At 55.9% G+C, this 21,107-nt stretch overlaps 1 protein-coding gene across 50 annotated transcripts in view; it reads right to left on the minus strand.

The window, feature by feature from the left end:
* CELF4 (CUGBP Elav-like family member 4) overlaps positions 1-21,107 on the minus strand; it is a 288,167-nt gene that overhangs the window by 20,704 nt on the left and 246,356 nt on the right. For 17 of the 50 annotated variants that reach the window (XM_032467314.1, XM_032467299.1, XM_032467312.1 and 14 more), the window contains exons 4-9: positions 8,028-8,156; positions 7,551-7,630; positions 7,133-7,276; positions 6,120-6,267; positions 4,191-4,340; positions 549-614 (exon numbers count right to left, since the gene is read on the minus strand). In XM_032467314.1, coding sequence (XP_032323205.1) covers positions 549-614; positions 4,191-4,340; positions 6,120-6,267; positions 7,133-7,276; positions 7,551-7,630; positions 8,028-8,156 — 717 coding nt within the window. The remainder of the gene's footprint in view (positions 1-548; positions 615-4,190; positions 4,341-6,119; positions 6,268-7,132; positions 7,277-7,550; positions 7,631-8,027; positions 8,157-21,107) is intronic. The other 33 variants (XM_032467316.1, XM_032467300.1, XM_032467287.1 and 30 more) reach the window with 4 other exon arrangements.

Genomic DNA, 21,107 nt, shown 5'->3' on the forward strand with positions numbered 1-21,107 from the left:
CTTGTCCGGGCCCCAGCCCCGATGCCTGTGTATGTCCAGGGGGAACGGGGATGGAAACTGCTTCCCTTGCCTCAAACCCAGCATCTGTGCTTCCTGGACCAGTGGCTGTGGACTGCGAGGGCAGCACCCCAGCTCCGGCCTCACCCCAGTGCTGCTGGAAGGCTTGGGAATCCTGGACGAACCAGCTGTGGCAGCACCACAGGGGAAGGAAACCTCGCCTTAAGCATGAGTCACTTTACAGCAAGGTTAAAGTTTAGCCTGGCTCACCAGCTCATCCAAAGTTCTGACCATCCACCACTGCCATGATGGCTGAGTTCCGCCTGATCGCCAGGGGGCGCCAGAGAGAGGGAGGCAGCCTGGCATGGCGGGGGTGGTGGCCTCTCAGTAAAACCCTTCCTCGGACTACTCCAGCTCCCTGGCAGTCCCTCCCTGCTCCCCCCTCCCTCACAGGGCTGGGCGCAGGCCTGGGTGCGGAGGGGGCACCAGCGCCCAGGCGTGGGGAGGCGCACGCAGCCGGGGGACGCCGGTGGGGACGCGCGGATACTAACGACCTGCATACTGCTGCACTCCAGCGTAGGCCTGCTGCAGGGGGTCCGCGGCGGTGGGGCTCTGCGCTGCAGGGGGAGCCAAGGGGGCAGAGGTCAGCATTGCTCTCCCAAACCAGCCCCTCCCCCACCGTGCCCACAGCGATTCTGCTGTAGCTGCATGCTTCCCGGCCACTGTGGTCTCCGTCCTGCAGCGGGGCATCCGAGGCAGGAACCCTGCGCGGGGGGCTTCCCTCTTCCCCATCCCGGGGCCCTTAGTAGGGTGGAAGGTTGACCACCCTGGGCTGGGGGATGCAGGCTACAGCTGGCTTGGGGGTGTGGTGAGATGGATGGTTCATGAAGAAGGCTGGGAAGGAGATGCCAGAGGAGGGCTCAACCATGAGAGCTTGGTGGGGAGACACATGAGAGCCCTGGCCCTGGAGAAGGGCTGTGGGAAAGCAGACAAGGGGGCTAGGGGCTATCAGGAGGGTGGTCTCCTCCTCACTCCTCCCCAGCAGAGCCCAGCTGGGTGAAAGAAAGGGCATGAGATGCCTTACCCTGCCACCAAGTCCCCTGGGCCACCCACCCCTGTTCAAGTAGAGGCACCTCCTCCCAAATTCTTAGGGACTTTGCACAAGGCATGGAGGTCTTCCATTCCTGGGCACAGCTGAGATGCCCACAGCAGCACTGACCACACAAGTGAGGTCCACCTCACGGTGCCTATGGACACCAAAGAACCAGAAGTCCAAAGACCTTCTTCCACCCGACCTCGGACTGGGATGTCTGCTGCCCAGCGCAAGAGGACCTGCGGCTGAGACTTTGGCAAGCAACCCAGGAGACCCAGACTGGGGAAGAGGCTTGGTTCACGTCTCTTGTCTGTGCCGTGTCTGCAGAAGCAGTGAGTAAAAGCCTCGATGGAGCATGGACCAGTGGAGGACACTGCCTTTGGTGACCAAGGCCAGTGATGACTGAAGTGGGAGTAGGTTGGCCTTGGGGGCCCAGGGAGGTGGATGGGGACAGATTCAGCCTCAGTATATTTGGGGCAAGATGGAGAGCACAGGGAAGCAGCAAAAAAACCATCTGGGCTTATCTGCCCGGTGACCCGGGCCAGCCAAGCTAACTGGCCATGCCAGGCTTTGAGGCCTGTAGACCAGAGAGAATTTCCAAACATCCCTCCCAAGCGCTCATCCCTGAAACTCTCAGTAACATGACACTAGAGCAATAGCACCCAGGTCCCAGGGGAGCCAGGGCACGTGCTGGGGCAGAGGTCCTTAGAGACAATGCGGTTGGCAGCAGGGGAACTGAGCCCAGGAGGAGGGGGAGCTGAAGATGGGTGAGGGTGCGGGCTCCATCCCGCCTGGGGTTGTCCAGGACAAAACCTATCCATCTATTTCCCTTGCGGTGGACACTGGAGCTCCCAGTGGTGACATGGTGGTGGCACTTGGCAGGGTGGTGTCCTGCTCCCTGGCCTGACTCTTCCCCCAGCCTGAGCTCTCTGGAGGGAGAGCCACTTCTTGCTTGTCTTCTTGGCCATGCCAGCTGCTCAACCACATACAGCCTTTATGCCAATTAGAGAAAGATGTCTCTTCTCTGGGCATAGTTTGGTGCCCTGTGCGAAATATAAACTGCACAAGGTAGATGGCAGCTCCCCCAGCACAGGTCATAACAAGTGCTCAGCAAATCCCACAACATAAGGAATGAATGAACAGCCCTTATCATTTGTGACAGCCACCCCTTCGGGTGTCGTGTGGCAGTAAAGGCCACACTGTGTGCTTCCAGCATGATCTCGACGAGCAAGAGGGGACAGCAGAGATGCTACGTGGGGCTCGGAAGTGGAGAAAAGCATTTCTGAGACCCCTCTCTACTTCTCTCTGCTTAATGACCTCATTAGTAACTGCCACAGAACGAACACTTTGAAGGATCTCGCTCATTAGAGCAGCTCCAAACTCTGCATTTAAAGATGGTAAATTAATTTTTTTAATGTACTGCTCTTCTCCTTTCCTTCCCTCCATCCCTCCCTCCTGCTCTGGCAGGGGATTGTTTATGGGATGTGGCAGATTGTTACAAATGGGGGAGAGAAACATTTCCAAATTCCATGAGGGAAAGAGCTCACAGATGCTGCTGGGGGTGGGGAAGGAGCAGGTTTGTCAAAATCCAGAGATCCAGATGGGCTTGTGGGCGGGGTGGGGGGAGGTAATGAAACCACCCAGATGTGCTGGGAACTGTATCTCCCAGCTCTGATGGAGGAGGAGCCCAGGAACCTGAGATGGGTGGGGTGTCTCCCACCTCCTGCTTGCCAAGCCCCTCCCCTGCCTCCCTTGCCAGCCTGGAGTCTTCACCCTTAAACAACACTCCAGATCCTCCAGGCCCTGTCACTCCACTCCCTAGGCTTCTCTAGCCTCTTCTCTGTGCACTGAGGGCTGAGTCGTCGGAAAAGCACCGGGAAGGGGTCAAGAACAACTTCAAGTTCAAAGTCAGGAAATTCTCCTCTATTTCTCTCCAGCACAGTGACACTGAACTCTGGTGCTGGCAGAACTTTTATACTCTCTGGATGTCTGGGCCTCACTCCAGATACTGAAATCAGAATCCCTGGGTTTCTGTGATTTTACAACCACACAGTAGATTCTGACAGGCAACCAGAGTGGGAAGCATGAGTTTGCCCCCAAAGCTGACCTCCTCTGCCCTGTTGAGCCAACCTCCTTACCAACCCCTGTCCCTGCCAGGCAAGCCCCTCCTGCTTCTGGGCCTCCAGGACAGCCCCTCCACAGCAGTGTGCTCCTTGTTCATCCAGAAGTCTCCAATTCCTACCCAGCTGTTAAAGGTTGACCTGTGCGGCTCTTCGGGAAGCTCTGCTGGGCTTCAGCCTACAGAACTCTCCCTTCCTTTGAATCCTTTAGCATCAGAGGACACTCACTCTTGACCATACTCTGCTCTGCCTTATGGCTTTATTATTCTGTTGATGTCTATTGTGTTCCTGACTGGCCCAGCTTCCCTGCTCCAATGCCAGTTTATCCTCAAGACCAGAGAGAGGAGCTGTTTCAAGTCAACTGGACATTTTTACCATGCGAGAACTGCTAAGTTTTAGAGGAACAAAGTTCATCAGGAACAGGCCTCCTGGATCTTCTTGTGTGCCAGAATTCATGAAAGCAGGACCCGGAAGTTATCCGAGGTTCTGGTCCTCTGTCCAAAGTGCTGACCATGGTTTTGTGTGCACCAGGGGACTGAACAGGTATGCACTAGCCAGATTGCCAATCAATATACCTTCACTTGCTTCCCAATAGAGTCTTTTCCTACTTAAATTTGATTATTCTTTTAGCTTCTATCCCCTCATTTCTTTGGGGTCAAATTCACTCTTAATTAATTTGCAGTTACTAGCCTCTCTCTACTTGGTTGGATGACTCATCTATTCTCTTTTCTTCTCTGAGGGAGCCCCGGGAATGGGGTTCTCACCCATCAGACTGACAAACACCCAAGGATTTGTCTTCTCTCCCACCAGGAGCACCCTGAAGGAGGGCAGGAGGCTGGCTCTCCCTGATCACATTTGGGGTTCCACCAGGGAAAAGACAGAGGGCAGGAGCCACGCATTCAGTTATAACAGCAAGGACAGGGACAGAATGGATGAGGAGTGTGCTGCATGGGGAAGGAAGGGCTACCAGATGTACTTACCTGGGTAGGGGTGGATGCCATTGGCAAACACAGCTTCTGCAGCAGGTTGTCCATTAGCCTGCGGGGGGAGGCCAGTGAAGCCGTTCACCCCAATGGGGGATGGGATGCTAGGCACGGCTGGTGCAGTGATGCCCGGAGGGGTGCTGCCACCTGGTTCCAGAGGTGAAGAGGGGTGGAAGAAGGGGGAAGCAAGCAGAACACAGGTGATGAAGGCAAATACCTGGAGCTCCACCCTGCTGGCTCCAAGGGCCTGGGGATAGACTTGGACCTCACACATCAATTCAATCCTATCTGTGAATCATGGCTTGAGTTATCTCCCTGGATGTAATGAGCCTATTCATCCCAACTGTATCTACACTTGAAGGCAGAGTCCAAATTCCACCTACCCTATAAGACTTCCCTGACCACTGACTGCTCGACCTTGGACCTGTAGCATACAGACCTTTAAGTGCCCTTGACTTTGACCACAGTTGGTCTTCCTTTAGTCTTTTTCAGTGGCTCTTGTTCACCCCAGCTAAGTCAGGATGGACTGGTCATTGTTTCTAAGCTGTGGCTCTGCTCCCTGCTATCTTCGCTGGATGGATCACTGAGAGGTTGATCTGCCTCCTCATGAAAGAATCTCGATACTCAGGTGGAGGAGGTCTTAATTCTGGTGTTCCCTTGCACTGAGGAAGAGAGCCCTTTGCAGAGTCCAGACTCAGTCCTATTCATACACAAAGTAGACACCCTGGCCTCCTCCAGTTAAGGCAGTGGTGATGCTCATTGTGGCAAGGGTAAAGCTGGGGTCAGATGACAATACACTGTGCCTTTCCTACACCAGGTAGATGGAAACCAAGGTGTGGATGGCACAGTGACTGTACTGAGGCCCCAGAGGCTGGAAAGACCCTTCCTTTTCATGTAGGAAGCAGGGTCTCTCTTTGGATGAGGACCTGAGGCCATCAGGAATGTCCCTAGGTTGGGGATTAGAGTTGTGGGGTAGTGCTGAAGTTGGGGCTAAACATGCACAATCTTCTATAGCTTTTAGCTGGGAAATGAATAGCTCCTGGATGTCAGGAAGGCTGCTGCTATGGCCTGGCTGCAGAGAGCCATGGAAGCTTGGTGAACAACAGCTGGGGTGTTGGGCCAGCCCCTGGGGCTAGTCAGGCATTCTTAACTTTAAACTATTGACATTTATGGCCACGTATTTCCTTATGGGGAGCTGTCCTGTGCATCGCAGCAGCATCCCTGGTCTCTATCTACCAGATTACAGGAGCATTCACCCTCCTTCAGTTGTGACAACCAAAAATGTCTCAGGACATTGCTAGATATTTGGGGTTGGGGTTGCCCTGGTTGGGAATCACAGAACTGGACAATAGCCAAGATCCAATTAAAAACATGCTTTGTAAGTGGGGCTGTTTCTAACCCCTCTGTCCTTTAATAACTCTTGGGGTTCTTCCTTGCTTGTGTAGTTGTCTTGGAAAAAGATAGTAAATATAAGTTGGGTTAAATGGAAATGAAAAAATGGGGTTCCCTCTCTCCTTGGGCAAGGGACCAAACAGGGCCGCAGAAAGGGCAGGGCTCTCCCTGCCTCAGCCCTCAAAGGGAGATGTTTTCCTGTCAGTTCCTTTCCTGATATCTGTGTTAGAGACCAGCATGAATTGCCCCCTGACATCTGACACAGCTAAACAACTTGAGTGAAATTCTCACCACCCTGATACCACACCAGGGACTGCTTGGGGCCCACATTCCATCTTCCCTTGGGCCCTCAGGGATTAGGACATTTTTTGAGACAGATTTCCAGAGGGTAAGGTCTGCACTGGGTCCAGACATCAGGTGCTCTTAACACAGGAGGGTCCATTGGTGGCCGCCACTGGCCAAACAAAAGGTAGCAATCAGGGTCCAGCTGCCTTCCAGCTGGGCCAGGCCCTGTGTTGGTACCTGTCCACTCACCTGAGGTTGGGGTCATGGGTGCGGCCGCCAGGCCGTTCATGTTGAGGGCAGCCATCTGCTGCATCTGGGCGGCGGCAAAGGCAGCCATGGGGTTCAGGTAGCCGCCCTGCGCGACCGATGCCATCAGTGCCGCTTGCTGCTGCATCAGCTGGGGCAGAGGGAGTGGAAAAAATACCATGCGCTTCCAGGGGGGCAGCCCTCCCCACCAAGGGGTTCAGCTCCGAGACCAGCCTCCCAGGCCCTGAGTCCCCTGGGAGCTCAGACACATCTCCCCATTCCACCCCCAGAGAGCCCTGACATCCTCCCCATATCTGCCCTAGTCCTCAGTGGCTATTAGAGACCAACGCCCAAGAGGAAACTGCATTCAAAAGTATTAGTTGTAGGGGAGGAGGAGGGGGACTGGCTCCACGGGTGCTGGTCAGCCCTGCAAAAGGCCTGAAGTTCATGGAGATATGATATCCAAAGCTCTAGAGACATGCTGGAGGAGCCTCTGTAGAACTAAGTTGTCGGAGATTTCTGTCCCTAACTTGGAGTCTGCTGGGTAAAAGCTACAGGAGAAGCATGAATAAAAAACCTCAGCTACCTGCAGTGTTCTCACAGAGGTGAATGGGAACTGGGGTGACTGTTGAAACTGGCCAAGCTGGGACACTGCTGAAAAAGTGAGATGAGCCTGCATTTTTTGAACTAGAACCCTGGCCTACCTCAGTGCCACCCATGTGAGTGCTGAGGGGAGATGCTGTCAGAGACAGCCTCAATGTGGAAGAAAGAAGTTGGTGGGCCAGGGCCCTGAGGGGGACTATAGGGGAAGTGTGGGTGAGGAGGGCTTTGTGGCACCTCCAAGGACCCCTGCCAGGAGTAATCAGAAAGCTGAGGACACCCTTCCATGAGTGGTGGTAGGGGTGGGATGGTGCCAACAGAATACCTGAACCTCTCCCCTCCTTCCCATCCGTGCTTCCTAGGATTTGTGGAGAACCGCCGCCTCCTCCACCCCGCCCCGCTGCGCCCCCACTTACTGCCTGTGCGTAGGCGCCGTAGGCTCCAAACGGGATGGCCATGGGGTTGAACATGCCCATCTGGCCAGCCATCTGCTGCATTCGCCGCATTGTGCGCTCCTTGTCAGTGTCGGCGAACTTGACCACCAGACTGGATGAAGCTCCCTGCAGCGGGGACTGTGCGTGAGGCCCACCAGCCCAAACCTCCTCTACTCCCTAGCCTAGGCCCACGGGGTCCCATCCACTGGGTGCTATGGGGAACGGGGTGGGTGGAGGACCGTGATGAGCACCAGTCCTCGCCCAGGGGTCTAGAGTCTCAGCGCCCCGCGCGCGCCCTACAGATGCGGTGGGCGGGGCCCTACAGATGCGCTGGGTGGCGGCGTGTCTCGGTCCCTCATTGCCCCCGTCCTTGCCCCTACCCCGGGGCGGCCGCACTCACCGGCATTGTCTGGCTGCCGTGCAGAGCGTTGATGGCGGCTTGAGCCTCGGCGTGGGAGGAGTACTTCACAAAGGCGCACCCTGGGGGGACGGGAGAGGCTGAGCCACGGCGGGAGGGCCCAGAGGAAGGCCAGAGATGCGAGAGGACTGAAAGGCGGGGCACGGGAGGGGCCGAGGGGAAAGGGCGACTCCCAGAAGAGAGGAGAACCAGACACACAGACAGTGAGAGAGACACCGACAAACACGGAGACAGAGCCACACAGAGACAGAGAAAGACCTGGACCGGCCAGAGACTTCAGAGCATCCTTAAGTCTCCGCGTCCCGGTCTGGACTTGGATCGCGGTCTTTCCTGACCCCCAGGCCCTACCGCCCCACCCCTTCCGAGCAGCCTCCCCTGGCTCGCCCGACGGGACCGGCTCCAGGCGGCTCCAGACCCGCGGCCGCGCCCCGCCCACCCAGTCGCCCCGCCCCCACGCACCCTTGCTGTTGCCATCCGGCCCGCGCAGGATAGTGCACTCCTCGATGTTCCCGAAGGCCTCAAAGAGGCGGCGCACATCGTCCTCAGACTGCTGCTTGTTGAGCATGCCCACAAAGAGTTTTCTATCTTCTGGAACAAAATTAGGAGATGCTTACCCGGGCCAGGGACCCGGGGCGCGGGGGCGGGCCCGGGGAAGAAGGGCACGGCCAGAGAAAAGGGTAACAGCGTGGGAGGGTAGGAGCTGGGGCGGGAAGGGGGCTCATAGCCTGAGGGGAAGGGGTAGCAGGGATGGGGGCGGGTGGGGAATCGCTAAAGGGGAAGGAACGGCGGGGGGAGGGGGCTGAGGAGGGAGGGAGGGCAAAGCCAGCGGGGTAGGTGAGGGAGGAGGGCTTGGGTCTAAGCGGGGGGTAGGGGAAGGGCGGAGAGGGTCGGCGCGGTGAGGGGGGAGGGGCGGGAGGGAAGGATTGCAGCGACTCTGCCCTTTCCTGCCTAGAGGGCAGACCTCACACCTTTTTTTTTCTTTTTTTTTTTCTCAGGGAAACTGCTTTAATTCAGGACGCAAACTAAATTATTGAGTATTGCAGTAGGAAGGCTGTTTCTCTGTTTTGAAACATAGTGGGGCAAGGGCCACAGGTCCTGCGGCTCACCTAGAGCACCTGGGTTCTTTGGGCAGCCCTGCGATCCCTTCCTCCCTCCTCTTAGACACACACAATTTTCTTCAGCCACCTTCTCCTGTAGATACCAAAATGAATTTACAACTGGCAAGTTCGCCACAGGGCCTTTGTATATGCTGTTCTCGCTTCCTGGAGTGTCTTCTGCATCACAAGATTGAATCTTCTAATGCTAGATCTGTTTACCTATTGCTTCCTCATCAAAGCTCCTCCTTCCACTTTATTCTCTGTCCCAGCCCCTCCCGTGGCCCAAAATACAAAGGATGATTATTTACTGCTTTGCCTGTGTATTGGGTTTCTGTCTAGCTCCCTACCCCTCCATGTATGCTCCCTGAGAGAGGAGACCAGACCTCTGTTGGAGCAGCAGTAGCAGGCACACAGTAGGCCCTCAGGACTGAGCTGTAGAATGAATGAGTTAATGACCAATGCCATTCTCAGGGGCACACATCCTTTCTGTCTCACACGTTTTTACCTCCATCTGGTGCCCCCTCCTCTTACCCCTTCCTATACATGCTGCAAAACTCAGCCCTGGGCACTTTGGAGAGCCTGTTCCTGAAGACCGGGCTCTGCCAGCAGCCTCCCCCAACACTTGTGTTTATTGACAGCACTCAACTGTGTGCTTAGGGTGACAGGGATCTGCAGTAGCCTGTGACTGTAAAAAAGATTTCCCATCTCACCTGCTCTTACTGCAATGTGACTTTCACTCTTCCCAGGGAGGTGGCGTCTATGTTCCCTCCCCCTGAATCTGGGTGGGCCTGTGGCTGCTCTAACCACTAAAGAATGACAGAAGTGACACTAGCTGCCTTCCAAGGCTTGGTCATAAAAAGGACCGGCTTCCACTCTCGGCTCTCTTTGGGGGATGCTCGCTCTGTGGAAGCCAGCCACCGTGCTGTGAAGAACTCCCAACTAGCCCACACCAGGAGTCCACACGGAAAGGAACCCGGGCCTCCAGCTGACAGCCAGCATCAACTACCAGACATAGGGTGGATGAGTCTTCAGTTGATTCCAGCCCCCAGCCTGGGAGTGTTCCAGCTGAGGCCCAGACGTCCTGGAGCAGAGACAGGCCTTCCAAGCAGTGCCCAGTCTGAACTCCTGACCCACAGAATCCACGAGCATAATAAATGGCTGTTTTACAGCACTCTGTATGGGGCTAAAGTGTTCTGCAGCCATGGTTGCTGGAACAGGGTCCCCGTGGTGGCTGATATCAACTAGATGTTTGTTGACATTCAATGACTGACACACACAGCAAAGGCTGCAGAAATGCACACCCCCCAAAACTGCAAAAGTCCACGTGTTCGTGGTTTCCATGGAAAACAAGGGCCCTCCAGGATCGTGTTGCTCTGGACTCAGTGTGGTTGGTACCTCCCGCCCCAGAGCGCCTCTGTTGCCCACACTGCCAGAGGAGTTCCCGTAGAGCTCAGGGTCTGGAACAAAGCTAAGGAGACCTCCAGGTCCCTGCTCTCCTTCACAAACCACCCCAGAGTCCTCCTCTTCAAGAAGGCCTGATCTCCGCTCTCCTGGTACCCCCAGTCTAAAGCACTCAGCAAGCTGTCAGGGATGAGGTGCTCCTTCCAGGTCCGAAGGGTACCATTGCTGGTTCCTGCAATCAGTGCTGGGTCAGGGCACACCGGCCTGGACCTCCACCACTGATGGGCTTCAGCCGAAGCTCAGGGCCCAGAGCTCCGCCCCACCGCCTGCCCCAGCCTGGGTGCTCTGCCTGGCTGCTCCTGCCCCCACAGGGCAGGACGCATCCCGCCCCGTCTCCAGGGCTTGCCAATGCCAAGCTCTGACATGGGGGAAGCAGAGACTGGGAGACCAAGAGGAAGGAAGAGAGAGGGAGTGGAAGGGGTGGCGCTGAGTTGGGACAGGAGGAGATGGAGTTCAGGGCAGAAAGTGAGGGAAAATGACAGAGACAGAGGAAAAAGAATTAGAAACAAAGAGCAGAAAGAGAGGGCAGAGACAGAAGAGAGAGGGGCCAGGGCTTATGTTTAACTCCCAGAAGCACAAACAACGTTTTGCATGAAGTGAACTGGGTTTTCAAGTCTTCAGTGGAACCCTTGAAACTCTGCCCCCCGGGATCGGCTTCCCCTACCCCCAGCACCTTTTAAAGGCTCCGATTAAATGGGATTTCCAGGAAGACAAAGTAGTGAAAACCTGACCCTTGCAAATCCCTGACCCTCCTGCTCTAACGTCTCCTCCCAGGAAGGAAGTAGGAGGGGAAGAGGAGGCCCGTCCTCCTCCGGACCCTGATTTCAATGCTGGGACAGCAGCTCCACACCTTCCCTCCTGACGTCTGAACGTGTTCCATCAGTGTCGTTATGACAGCTTTCTGACTGCGTTAAAATTCGTCCACACGTGCCTTTCTATCCAACCACTTCTCTTTTACCAAGATTGTTTTGTTTTGTTTTGTTTTCTATGTTTTGTTCTTCTAAATCCTTCTTCCTCTGCCTGAAACGGCCCTCAGTTCTAGGCCTGAGCCCTTCCTGCTTGAAGACTTTCCCAACGTGTAGGGGGCCAGGCTCCCCATCTTCCTGTCTGTCCAGGTTTCCCCAGGGAAACTACAACTAGCCTTACTTTTCTGGAAGGCTGCCAGAAACCAAAGAAACCTGGCTCCAGACTCACTTCGTCCACATGGTCTTGGGTTGACCCTATCCAACGCAAAAGTGAGTTTGTTTCTAGGATCCTCCTGCTGGTCCAGTTTGCACTCTCTTCATTTCCAGTTGGCTTTGGTCCTGGGGGAGTGGCTCTAAGGCCTGCCTTTCAGACCTGGATCTGAGGGTGGGTCTCCCTCTGTGGCCCAAGCCCACTGGGCTCACACCCCTACCTGGCTGCCTTCCAGCTGCGTAACTGCTCACCTCCTCGGGTTTTTGGTCTCTAAAATGGGAATAACCAGGCCCTCCTCATGTGGTGGGCGCTAGGCTTCCAAGAGATGCTGCAGGGACAGAGCCTGACCAGCAGTAATAACAATGGTGATGACCATGAGCTGAGGGCTCCGTCTCCAGGAGGAAGAGGAGTTGGAGCACCATCTCCCTGCTCCTTGGTTTGTCCTGCTCTGACTTGGAGACAGAGGTCATACAGGAGGAGAGATCAGCGGATCCACATCTAGGGGAGGAGCCTCGAAGGAACAGGTTGGACCAGACTCGGACTGTGGCTGACCGGCTGAAATGAGCCACCTCTCCCTGTGGCCCCAGCCCCCGGTGCCCTCCTCTCTCTCTGGCCACTTTCCCGAGGCACTGTCTCCGAGCTGTGTCAGATGACCAGTGACACTATTTGGCTACTGTCTTGGCTCTTATGCCAACCCAGCCAGAGTCTCAGAATGACTTTGTTTCCCCAGCCAGTTCCCATTCCCTCCACCATGGACACAGACCTCTGTTTCCTGGGACAGGAGAGCAGTCCTTGATCACAACTCGTGGCCTGAGTGGTGCAGGGTCCCTGGGTGATGGTGGTGCTCATTCTCCCCCATGAGCCTCAGCCTGAGCCTGTTTTGGGGGAGTGAGGGTGTCACTGCTCCTCTGAGGACATGTTCAAGCAGGTGCTGCTGGAACTGGGCCATGCAGGCCACCATGATGGGAGGTGAAGCTAGGAAAGACCTCAGAGCCAGGTGGGGACGGGCTGAAGATCCCCCTGAGTGGGAGGTCGCTGAGACAGCGCAGGAGCGCTCTCCCTCAGAGAAGTGCGTGCTCCTACAGTCATTCAACAACTGTTTGCTGAGCACCTTCTCTGTGCGAGACACTGTTCCAAACACTGTTTCTACTGCAGTAAAAAAGGTGTGTTTGCTCACTGGAGCTGACTTCCGGATAGGAACACAGGTCGTCCACAATAAACAAGTTCCCAAACAAGACAAAGGCCAGCAGGCCTGCCACGCGGTGGCCCCCAGAAGTGGTGTGCCCTCCCCAAGGGGAACAAGGCCGCAGAGTGGCAGAACTGGGCAGGACCTTGGAAAATACCAAGGCTCCCACCTTTTTTAGATGAGGTCAGGGCAGAGAGGGAACCCCGGGACTCACATATGGGGCCTGGACTAAACCTAGGTTCGTGGAGTCTGTTGACTTCCTTATCCTAACCCCTTGCTTCTGCCTTCCTGCTCTTTTAAGCTATGAGTGCCCGTGTCTGCAGGGGTGAGGGAGCACCTGCAGGTCTGGGGGGCAGATACCCCGGAAAGGCTGAGCCACAGAAGGGAGGGACTCGTCCCAGCCGTCCCTGAACCCAGAGAGGGCAACTCAGCTGCTCTCACTCCAGGGGAGTGGGCGGAGTCTAGCCCACCCCTCCTTCTGGTGGGAGGGGAAGCCAATAAAATGATGGATGGGAAAAGTACCCAGTTCTGTCAGGGGAAGGTATTTACAGCCAGCTCAGGAGGGACTGGACCAGAGTCCCTGGCAGCCCACCTGAGTCCACCCTCTGGTCACACCTCCAGCAAACATTTACTGAGCACTTACTGTGTGCCTCAGACTTGGCTGAACAGAGTCTGAGACAAGTGTTCAGGGCCCTTCTGTGTTTCCTCTTTCAATGGGTATTTGTGTGGGGTGCATGGCTCTCAGATCCCTGGAGAATCCAGTCTTTGGTCCCAGAGCCTCTGCCATGGAGCCCCCGTGGGAGAGGATAGTGAAGCAATGGCACTGGACTGCAGGTCAGAAGGGGTCATTTGGGGAAGGAGCCAGTAGCAACACCCTGAAGCCTTCCAGGAGGAAGTGGGTTGGAGTTATGATGTCCAGGGGAGGGGGCTGGAGGCTCTAGGCCCGCAACAGAATTGGAGCAAAGGCTGAGATGTGGAAGGGCTCCCTTTGTCTGTTCTTTTGACCTGCTCCCAAGTGGTCCCTGCCTGGGGCAGGCTCCCAAGAAGAGGGTCCAGGAGAGAGTTTGACTTTTCTCCATCTGCCTCTTGCCTGCCCTCCTCCCCACCAGCACACGCGTCTCCCAGTTCTCTGGCCTCAGGAATCTTCATTCTCCCAGAACCTCAATCTAATTCTGAGTTTCAGTTTCCCAGCCTATAAAAAAGCACCTTAAGTGCTTATGAAAATGCAGGGGAGTCTGGTTGCCAGAATCTCATTCTTCATCCAGCTCCTCCCATCCAGGAGGGAGACAGGCTCCTCTCATTCACTCAGAATGTCCAGACAGGATGGGGCTCTGGCTGGAAAGATTTGTATTTTAAAAGGAGAGCCCAGAGAACAGAGAAGCAAGACACCGATGGCAAGTTGAGGACATTTCAGGGTAGGGGATGTTTCAGGGTGGTGCCTTAGGGCCCCCAGATGTGAGGAAGCATCATGCTGGCTGTGCAGGGTGAGTGGGCCCCGGAGGGAGGAGGAGGCGAGTGGCAGCCGCTCACTCGACTTGCCAGCACCCTGGCGCTAATGCTTAAATTCCGGTTTAATTTTCAAAATTTGATTCACTCATTACCATCAGCATTAAACAATATTTCCTGCTTAAGGATAGACGGCTGCTGGGGCACCGTGGACGAGTGTTCAGATGGTTAATGCCTTTTATGGCCGCAATAGACTTTTACTATTCTCTTCCCTCCAGCTGCCGAGGGAGGGTTTGTGGGGGGACCTGAGCTGGGGGGAAGCCGGGGGGCCAGGGGCCAGGTGGAGAGTAAATGGCTTTGAGGTCTGTGGCTGGCGGGGTGGGCAGAGGGGCTGCTAGGAGACATGAGGGCTGGGGGATGTCGGGCCAGACGCAAGAGACACTCTCCATAGGGAGGCCCAAGCTAAGCAGGTTGGGGAGTGGGGAGAAATTCCAGACCTTCATAGTGACTGAAGTGGAGGACTCTGCCCTGCTCTTGAGATGCTGGCCCTGGGGGTGGGCAGGATGGGACCAGAGCCCAGAGCCCCCGGATCCCTGCACCTGCCCCTCAGCTGCAGGCAAAGGCCATGTCGGGCCCTCAGGTATCTCTTAGGCTGTTTGTTGACCATGGGACCAGGGCACTTCCCAAAGCACCCTCTGGATCTCAGGACCAACTGCTCTCCTGGGGAATGACCTCATCCCTGAGGGCTCACAGGCAGTGAGTCTGAAGGGGAAAGACCTGTTCCTTCTCCCCAACTTCTCCCGCAGATCAGGGTGGACCTTGAATTGAAGGGAACATGAGGCACACAGACTGGACAGGAGACGTGGCGGGGGGGTGGCAGGGGCATCTTTCCGAGAGTAACTGAGGCTGGTTTTCAATCCTGGTTGACTGTGCCACCTTCCACAAGTCATAGACCCTCCCTGAGCCTCCATTTCCTCAACTGTCAAAGGGGAATAGTAATCACACCCGCCTCATAGGGCCATTGGGGGATGACATTAGTTGAGGTGGCTGAGGTTTTAGCACAGGGCCAGGCGCAGAGTAAATGCTCAGTAAATGCATTTCCTGCGCCGGTTAGGCCACGACGACCGCTCACCCGCAGGGGTGGCAGCTGGCAGGGTGGGGATGCGCAGCCCATCCCAGGGGTACAGAGAGGACCCCCAGGAACACTGAACAGGCCTGTCCCAGGCCAGCCTGAGAAGCCCGGCTTCCTTTTTCCTCCCTCCGACCCCCGACCATACGGCAGGTATTTGGGGGTCCTCTGAGATGTCCCCCAGCATCTGCATCCTCCAGGTGGCCCACCTGGATTGATCCACAGGAAGAGACATTTCCCCCGAAGTTACACTGAGCCTTGCTTTGTGCCAGTTCCACGAATTCTCCCTGTCCAGGCCTGTCAAGCACTCTGGCTCCTAAGGGACAAGTAGGTGTCAAACTGATCATCTGAATTGAAATCTGTGCTATTTTGAAAATTGTTACAACTACCCCCTCCCTCTGCCCAAGTCCGGAGGCCTCCTCTGCGCCTCCTGGCCAGCCCTGAGGTGGACAGCACACAGTCTCAGATCTGTCTTTTAAATAGGGGAGCAGCAGACAGGCCTGGGGGCTCTGCACCCGCTCTTCTCATGCCTGGGAACCCACAGCTGCCTGCTCTCTTGCTGGTGCAAGAGTTTCCCACATCACCATCCACACCAGGGTTAAAGGCCTGGATTTGGGTCTCTCTGCAGCCGTGTGACCCGGTCATCTGCCCCCCTGAGAGCCGGTCCCTTTGCCAGGTCACGGGGCCAAACCTAGGAGAGTCCTCAACGTGCACTGAACCAGTGAGTAGTGGCCTCCCCCTTCGCCCCCACAACACAGGCTGTGCCAGAGCGAGAGCCAGGGGCGCAGCTGGGTGGGAGCCGCACCGAGGATTAAAGCCTTCCTGCCTGGGAAGAAGGCTGAAGGAGACATCAAACCCGATCAAAGGCTGCTGGGGACGGGGCGGTGCGCAGGGGCTCCTGCTCCACTGGGGATGCAAATGAGGACCCTCAACCGCTTTGGCCCCTGGGGAGGCAGGGCGGGCCTTGATCTGCCAAGTTCCCTCCAGACAGTCTCTGTTTGATGTTGGGGTGGGAGGCGGCCGGAGACGGGAGAGTACATCCAGTCTCCCCCACTCGCATTCCTTCAGCCAGCTCTGCCTTCCAAATGCTTTGGGATGCGGCCTCGGCCATGAGAGTCGCCTCCTCACTGTCTCCGGACATCCACCCAGGCCCCTGCTGTCTGCTCTCCACACAGCAGCCAGAGGAGTCAGTTAAAGTCCAAGACAGAATGGTTCTCATTTATCACATTTATCTCCCACCTCACTGAGAACGAGCCCAAGTCTCCTAGTGACCTATGAGGAGCACCCCACACTCTGACTTTCTCATCCTCCCATCCCTCTGCTCAGACACGTAGGTCTCATGAAGTCTCAGGAGCACTCCATGCACACTCTGCCCCAGGGCATTTGCACTGCTGTTCCTCCTCTTGTGAGATCATGGCCTAGATATCTGAAAGACACTGAACTCCAGGTATCCTCAAAAAGAAGGAAGAGTGTCCCCTGGAGATGAATGGGCAGCCCACACAAGCCTACAGTGATGAGCTCTGTGGGCAGAGAGGTTGGAAAGGGGTCTAAAAGCCTTGATCTGGGCCCTAGAGAATTTGCATGCAGAGTTTGCTAGGTAGAAGAGGTGCAGGGCAGACATCCCAGGTCAGGGGGCAGCGTGTGCACAGGCAAGGTGTGTGACAGAGCTCGTCATACGAGGAGTAGCAGCAGACACACACACACACCCCTCCCTCCTACCTGTTCTCCCCTGACCACATGCTCCCCACTTCCCTCAAGGCCCAAGCCCGGCCCCTTACCTCTGCCCACTGGAAGCTTAGCCTGGGACTCAGACCCTGGGTCCAGGCTCCTCCTCACCTGTGTCCATCCACACTGTCCACCACGTCCTCGCTTGGCTCAGACTAGCTCTAATTCACAGCACCCAGGGGTTCTTCTGTGGGCCAGCCGGATTCCCAGGCCACCCACCCCAAGGTCATCCCAGTGTCCTCAAGACAAAGGCCAGTGGACCCAACTCCCACATCACAGAACCTCTGCTGCCCCTGGACAGCACTGGGCAGACCAGGTGTCCCCCCCCCCCCCGACCAGGGCCCTGTGGTGCCCCTGCCTGAGGGAGGTCACAGCTCTGACTCCCTCCAGGAGGTGATTATAACAGCAGCAGTAACGACAGTCAGCAGGGCTCTCATTCATCATGTACCTACCACGACCCCAGCACTGAAATAAGCCCTTTGCAGGCATAGTGGGTGTTTTATTATTTCCGCTGTGCAGGTGGAGAACCTGAAGCCCAGAGCAGTTGAATATCTTTCCCCAGGAATACACACCCAGTCACTGGGGAAGCCAGGACTCAGAGCCAGCTGGTCTGAATGGAGCTGAGCTCACAGGTCACCGTCCTTCCTGGTAGAAGACAGTGTTCCCTGGAGGTCTCAACTCTCCTCTTCCCAACCTTTCCATGTCTGCGCAGGCAGCTGGCAAAGGCCTAGTGACCCCATTGCTCTGCCTGGGCCAGGGCTTCTGTTTAGAGCCCAGAAGGGGGTCTGGTGGGGCCCTCACAGGCCACCGCTCAGCTCGGATGGAGCAGGTTCCCAGGATCCCTGACTGCCCAGGGACCCCCAGGCATGCCTCACCCCCCAGTTTTCACTGCCATCTCCAGTTTCCCTCGTCCCTCTGCCCCGGGCAGGGCTGTCTTGAAGTCTCCTGGGTGACCAAAGAAGAAAGCTCTGTCCTGATGACTCCTCAGACCTCCCTCCAGCTGGGATCTAGGCTGCAAGGTCTTATTTCCTCACCACACGGAGTCCATGCCTCTCTAGCTCTGGTGCCTGCCCCAGGCAGAGGTGTGGCTCTGTGCCCTCGGGGCTTGCAGCTGGTCTGGGGAGGCAGAACTAAAACTTGGGGACTGTCCCCACTCTGGAGGGGGACAGGGCACAAATGGCCCCTGTACCCTCTTCTCTTGTACCCTTCGAGGCCATGGGCAGGCATAGGGGCCCTGAGTTGGGCAGAGCTGAGCCCTGGAGGTCCAGCATGGGTGAGGGGTCCGGAGGCCATACCCACGCCCCCTGCTGCCTCTTTCTCTGGCCCTTCAGCCCTTGACCCTGGTGCCTGTGAGTCGGCGCCAGGCCTCCCAGCAGAAGCCTGGGGCACGTGGTGGCGTTAAGCAGAAGTCACCTTTCCCTGGGGCTGCGATGCGCAGCCGGCTCTCCAGGTAACTGATTAGTTTGATCTGCTACCTTATCCTTACCAGGCGCGGCACGCCAGACGGCCCGCATTCTGTGGGGACTTCTCGGCTGCCGAACCCTGTTGTCTAATGGGGTTTCCACCGGCGTCTGGCTCACTTTCCAGCTTTTCACCCATCACAGGATAATTTATAGCATAATGGGGCCTTTTTTCCTTTATATCATGTGAGAGCATAAATTATGGCCAGTTTGTCCTCGGCGCTCAAGGAGACAGACAAAGCAGGGCTTTATTCCAGCAAAGGGAGGAGGCTCCTGCAGGGGATGGGGCTGGGTGGTCCGCAAGGAGCGGGGAAGGCAAGAGGAGGAGAGACCAAAGAACACCTTAAGCACATCTCATTGGCAGGGCAGAGAATCTAGTCGAGGTGGCCACATACAGGGAAGAACTGACAGTCCCCACTTGGAGCGTTTGCTTCTATTAACCGCCGAGGGGGCCCTCGTTACCTAGGTGGTAGAGGTACACCACTGTCTGCCGCCTGCAGGTGACACACCCCGCATACCAGCCTCTCACTCTAGTGGTGGGCTGACCCTCGTTTTGGATCTTCCCAGCCTCATGGGGAGAGTGGGTGCTCATGGGTCCACCCCCCCTCCCTCCCCACCTCCTGCCGCAGCCAGACACCCAGTGCAGTGCCAGAAGGCCAGGCAAACCTCCTGCCCCTCTGACCCATGGCCCGTTTTTAACATTCAGGGTGTGGCTTTGCTTCTTGTGGGAGGAGAGTGACAGCCCAAGCTAACAGCCCGCTGCCTGTCCTCCTGGGGAGGTGCCAGCACCTGAAGGTCAACCTTACTAGATTAACACAGCAGGAGTCACACCTGAAACCAGAGGCTGCAGCTACTGACCACCCTTCTCCCGACCCCTGGACACTGTGACAAGGATTTCTGGTGACCCTAAGTGGGATGGGGTCTTCAGAAGTCACCTGGCCCAGACTCCTCCAGCATGACCCAATGTGGAGATGATGCTTGCTGAACACCTTGGCAGAAGTCCTCCCAGAAGAAAATTCCCTCATTCGTACTGTGGAGAGCTCAACCCCGCCTAGAGCCCCAAGTCCGGCCCCTAGCGCACCAAAGCCTGCTCCTTCTGCCTCAAGACACCCTTCTGAGAGTAACAGCAGGAGTCTTGGGTCTTGTAAGATGATGCTTCTCAGCCCTGGCTGCTGTGAAATTCACCTGGAGGCTTTCAAAATACAGTTGTGCCCAGCCAGTCCCCGAAATACAGATTGATCCAGGCATCTGTATTTTTGTTTTTGTCTTTTGTGGGGTTTTTTTTTTTAAAGCCCCTCGGACGAAAGCAGCACACAGCAAGGGCTGGGAAGGGCTGGGATAGGTCTTCTCGAGGCTGATCCCAGCCAGCTCTCCTTGGGCACCCCATCTCTGCCCTCAGCCTGCCTACGGGAGCTCAGCCCTTCAGACTGCAGGATTCTGTGTGTGCTGGTGCTGGGGAATTGTGACGCCCACCTCCTCTGCCCTGAAACCTGAGCTCGGGCATCCTCCATCCCTCGTGGGGTTATTCTGGAAAGACATCATCCTAATCTGGGGAGATGGGGTGAGAGGGGATTATCAAGGTCAGCACAAAGCCCACCCCTCTGTTGGAAGCTTCCCCCTCTTCTTCCTCTCTCCTCTCTTGTGTCCCTCTCCCCTCCATCCACCAGGCCAGCCCTGCTGTGAGAGGAGGGTCCCAGGCTCCTCTTTCTTCAGCCCTCCAGTTTCCTTCTTATCCATCTTTGTTCCAGCCACCCTACCCCTCCTGGAGTCACTACTGTCCCCACCCCCTTCCCCATGGAACTGGATGGTCCAGGCTTAAGTACACAAGCACTCACTGCGTTAACTCGTGACTGATAATGGGCTACAGATAGACACAGAGATGGATGAATAGCAGACATGATTAATAGATGCTAGATACCCAGATTAAATGTTGGATGATAGATAGATACACAGAGGAGAGAAAAATGATTGCAGAAAGCAGAGAGATTTATGATAGATGGCACATAAATAGTGATAGGCAAATATAGATGGATGGATGGCCGAGATGTTTCTGAGAACTTCCCATAATGGGGTCAAAATGTAAAAGGTGAGAAAACGAGTCGTGGCCACTCACACCTGTTGGGGTATCAACTCTCAGAGGAACAAGGAATCCTGTTCTGCTCAAGACCTGTCTTAAAGCAACATCTTTTTCAGCTCAGGTTCCTGAACCTCCACTTGTCTGATGGGTTTGAAGTTAATGTAGGTTGCAGGGAGGCTGGGTTCCTGTGGACACCTTTGATATTTTTGCCCACTGACTCCCCACTATACCTAGTGAGGGCTTCCCTGCCTGTCTACCCCATAGATACAGGCTCCTCAAAGGCTAAGGCCATGCCTTCCAACCCCACAGAGCAAGTTGGTTCTTGGAGTGGGGCAGGCTGGACCGGCCCCTGTTAGATGTTGGATGGCAGGTGTCAGCCCACACGGCACACGCAGAGATCCAGCCACTCAATCCCTCCATTGGGAACCAGGCCCTCAGAGAGAACAATGACAGCTGACTCATCCAAAGCACTCACTGCGAGCCAAGCACTGCTCCGAGCACTCCAAGTTTATGAAGTGTGTACCACTGTCACCCCATTTTACAGACGAGGAAACTGAGGCAGAGAGAGGTTTGGCAACTTTCCAGAGGTCCCAGAGCTACTAACTGCAGGGCCAGGATTTGAAACTGGGTGGTCTGGCTCCGAACTTTCATCCTCCAGGCAGAAAGTACCCCCAGCCCTACTGGATGGTTGCAAGGTGCTGGTGACCACAGGCAAGCACATGGTTCTGGGAACTGGAAAAAGCTGCATGATTTGCAAGATGTCGTTATTTCTAATGACTAAT

Source organism: Camelus ferus, chromosome 24 (genome assembly GCF_009834535.1).
Source record: "Camelus ferus isolate YT-003-E chromosome 24, BCGSAC_Cfer_1.0, whole genome shotgun sequence".
Lineage (NCBI taxonomy): Eukaryota > Metazoa > Chordata > Mammalia > Artiodactyla > Camelidae > Camelus > Camelus ferus.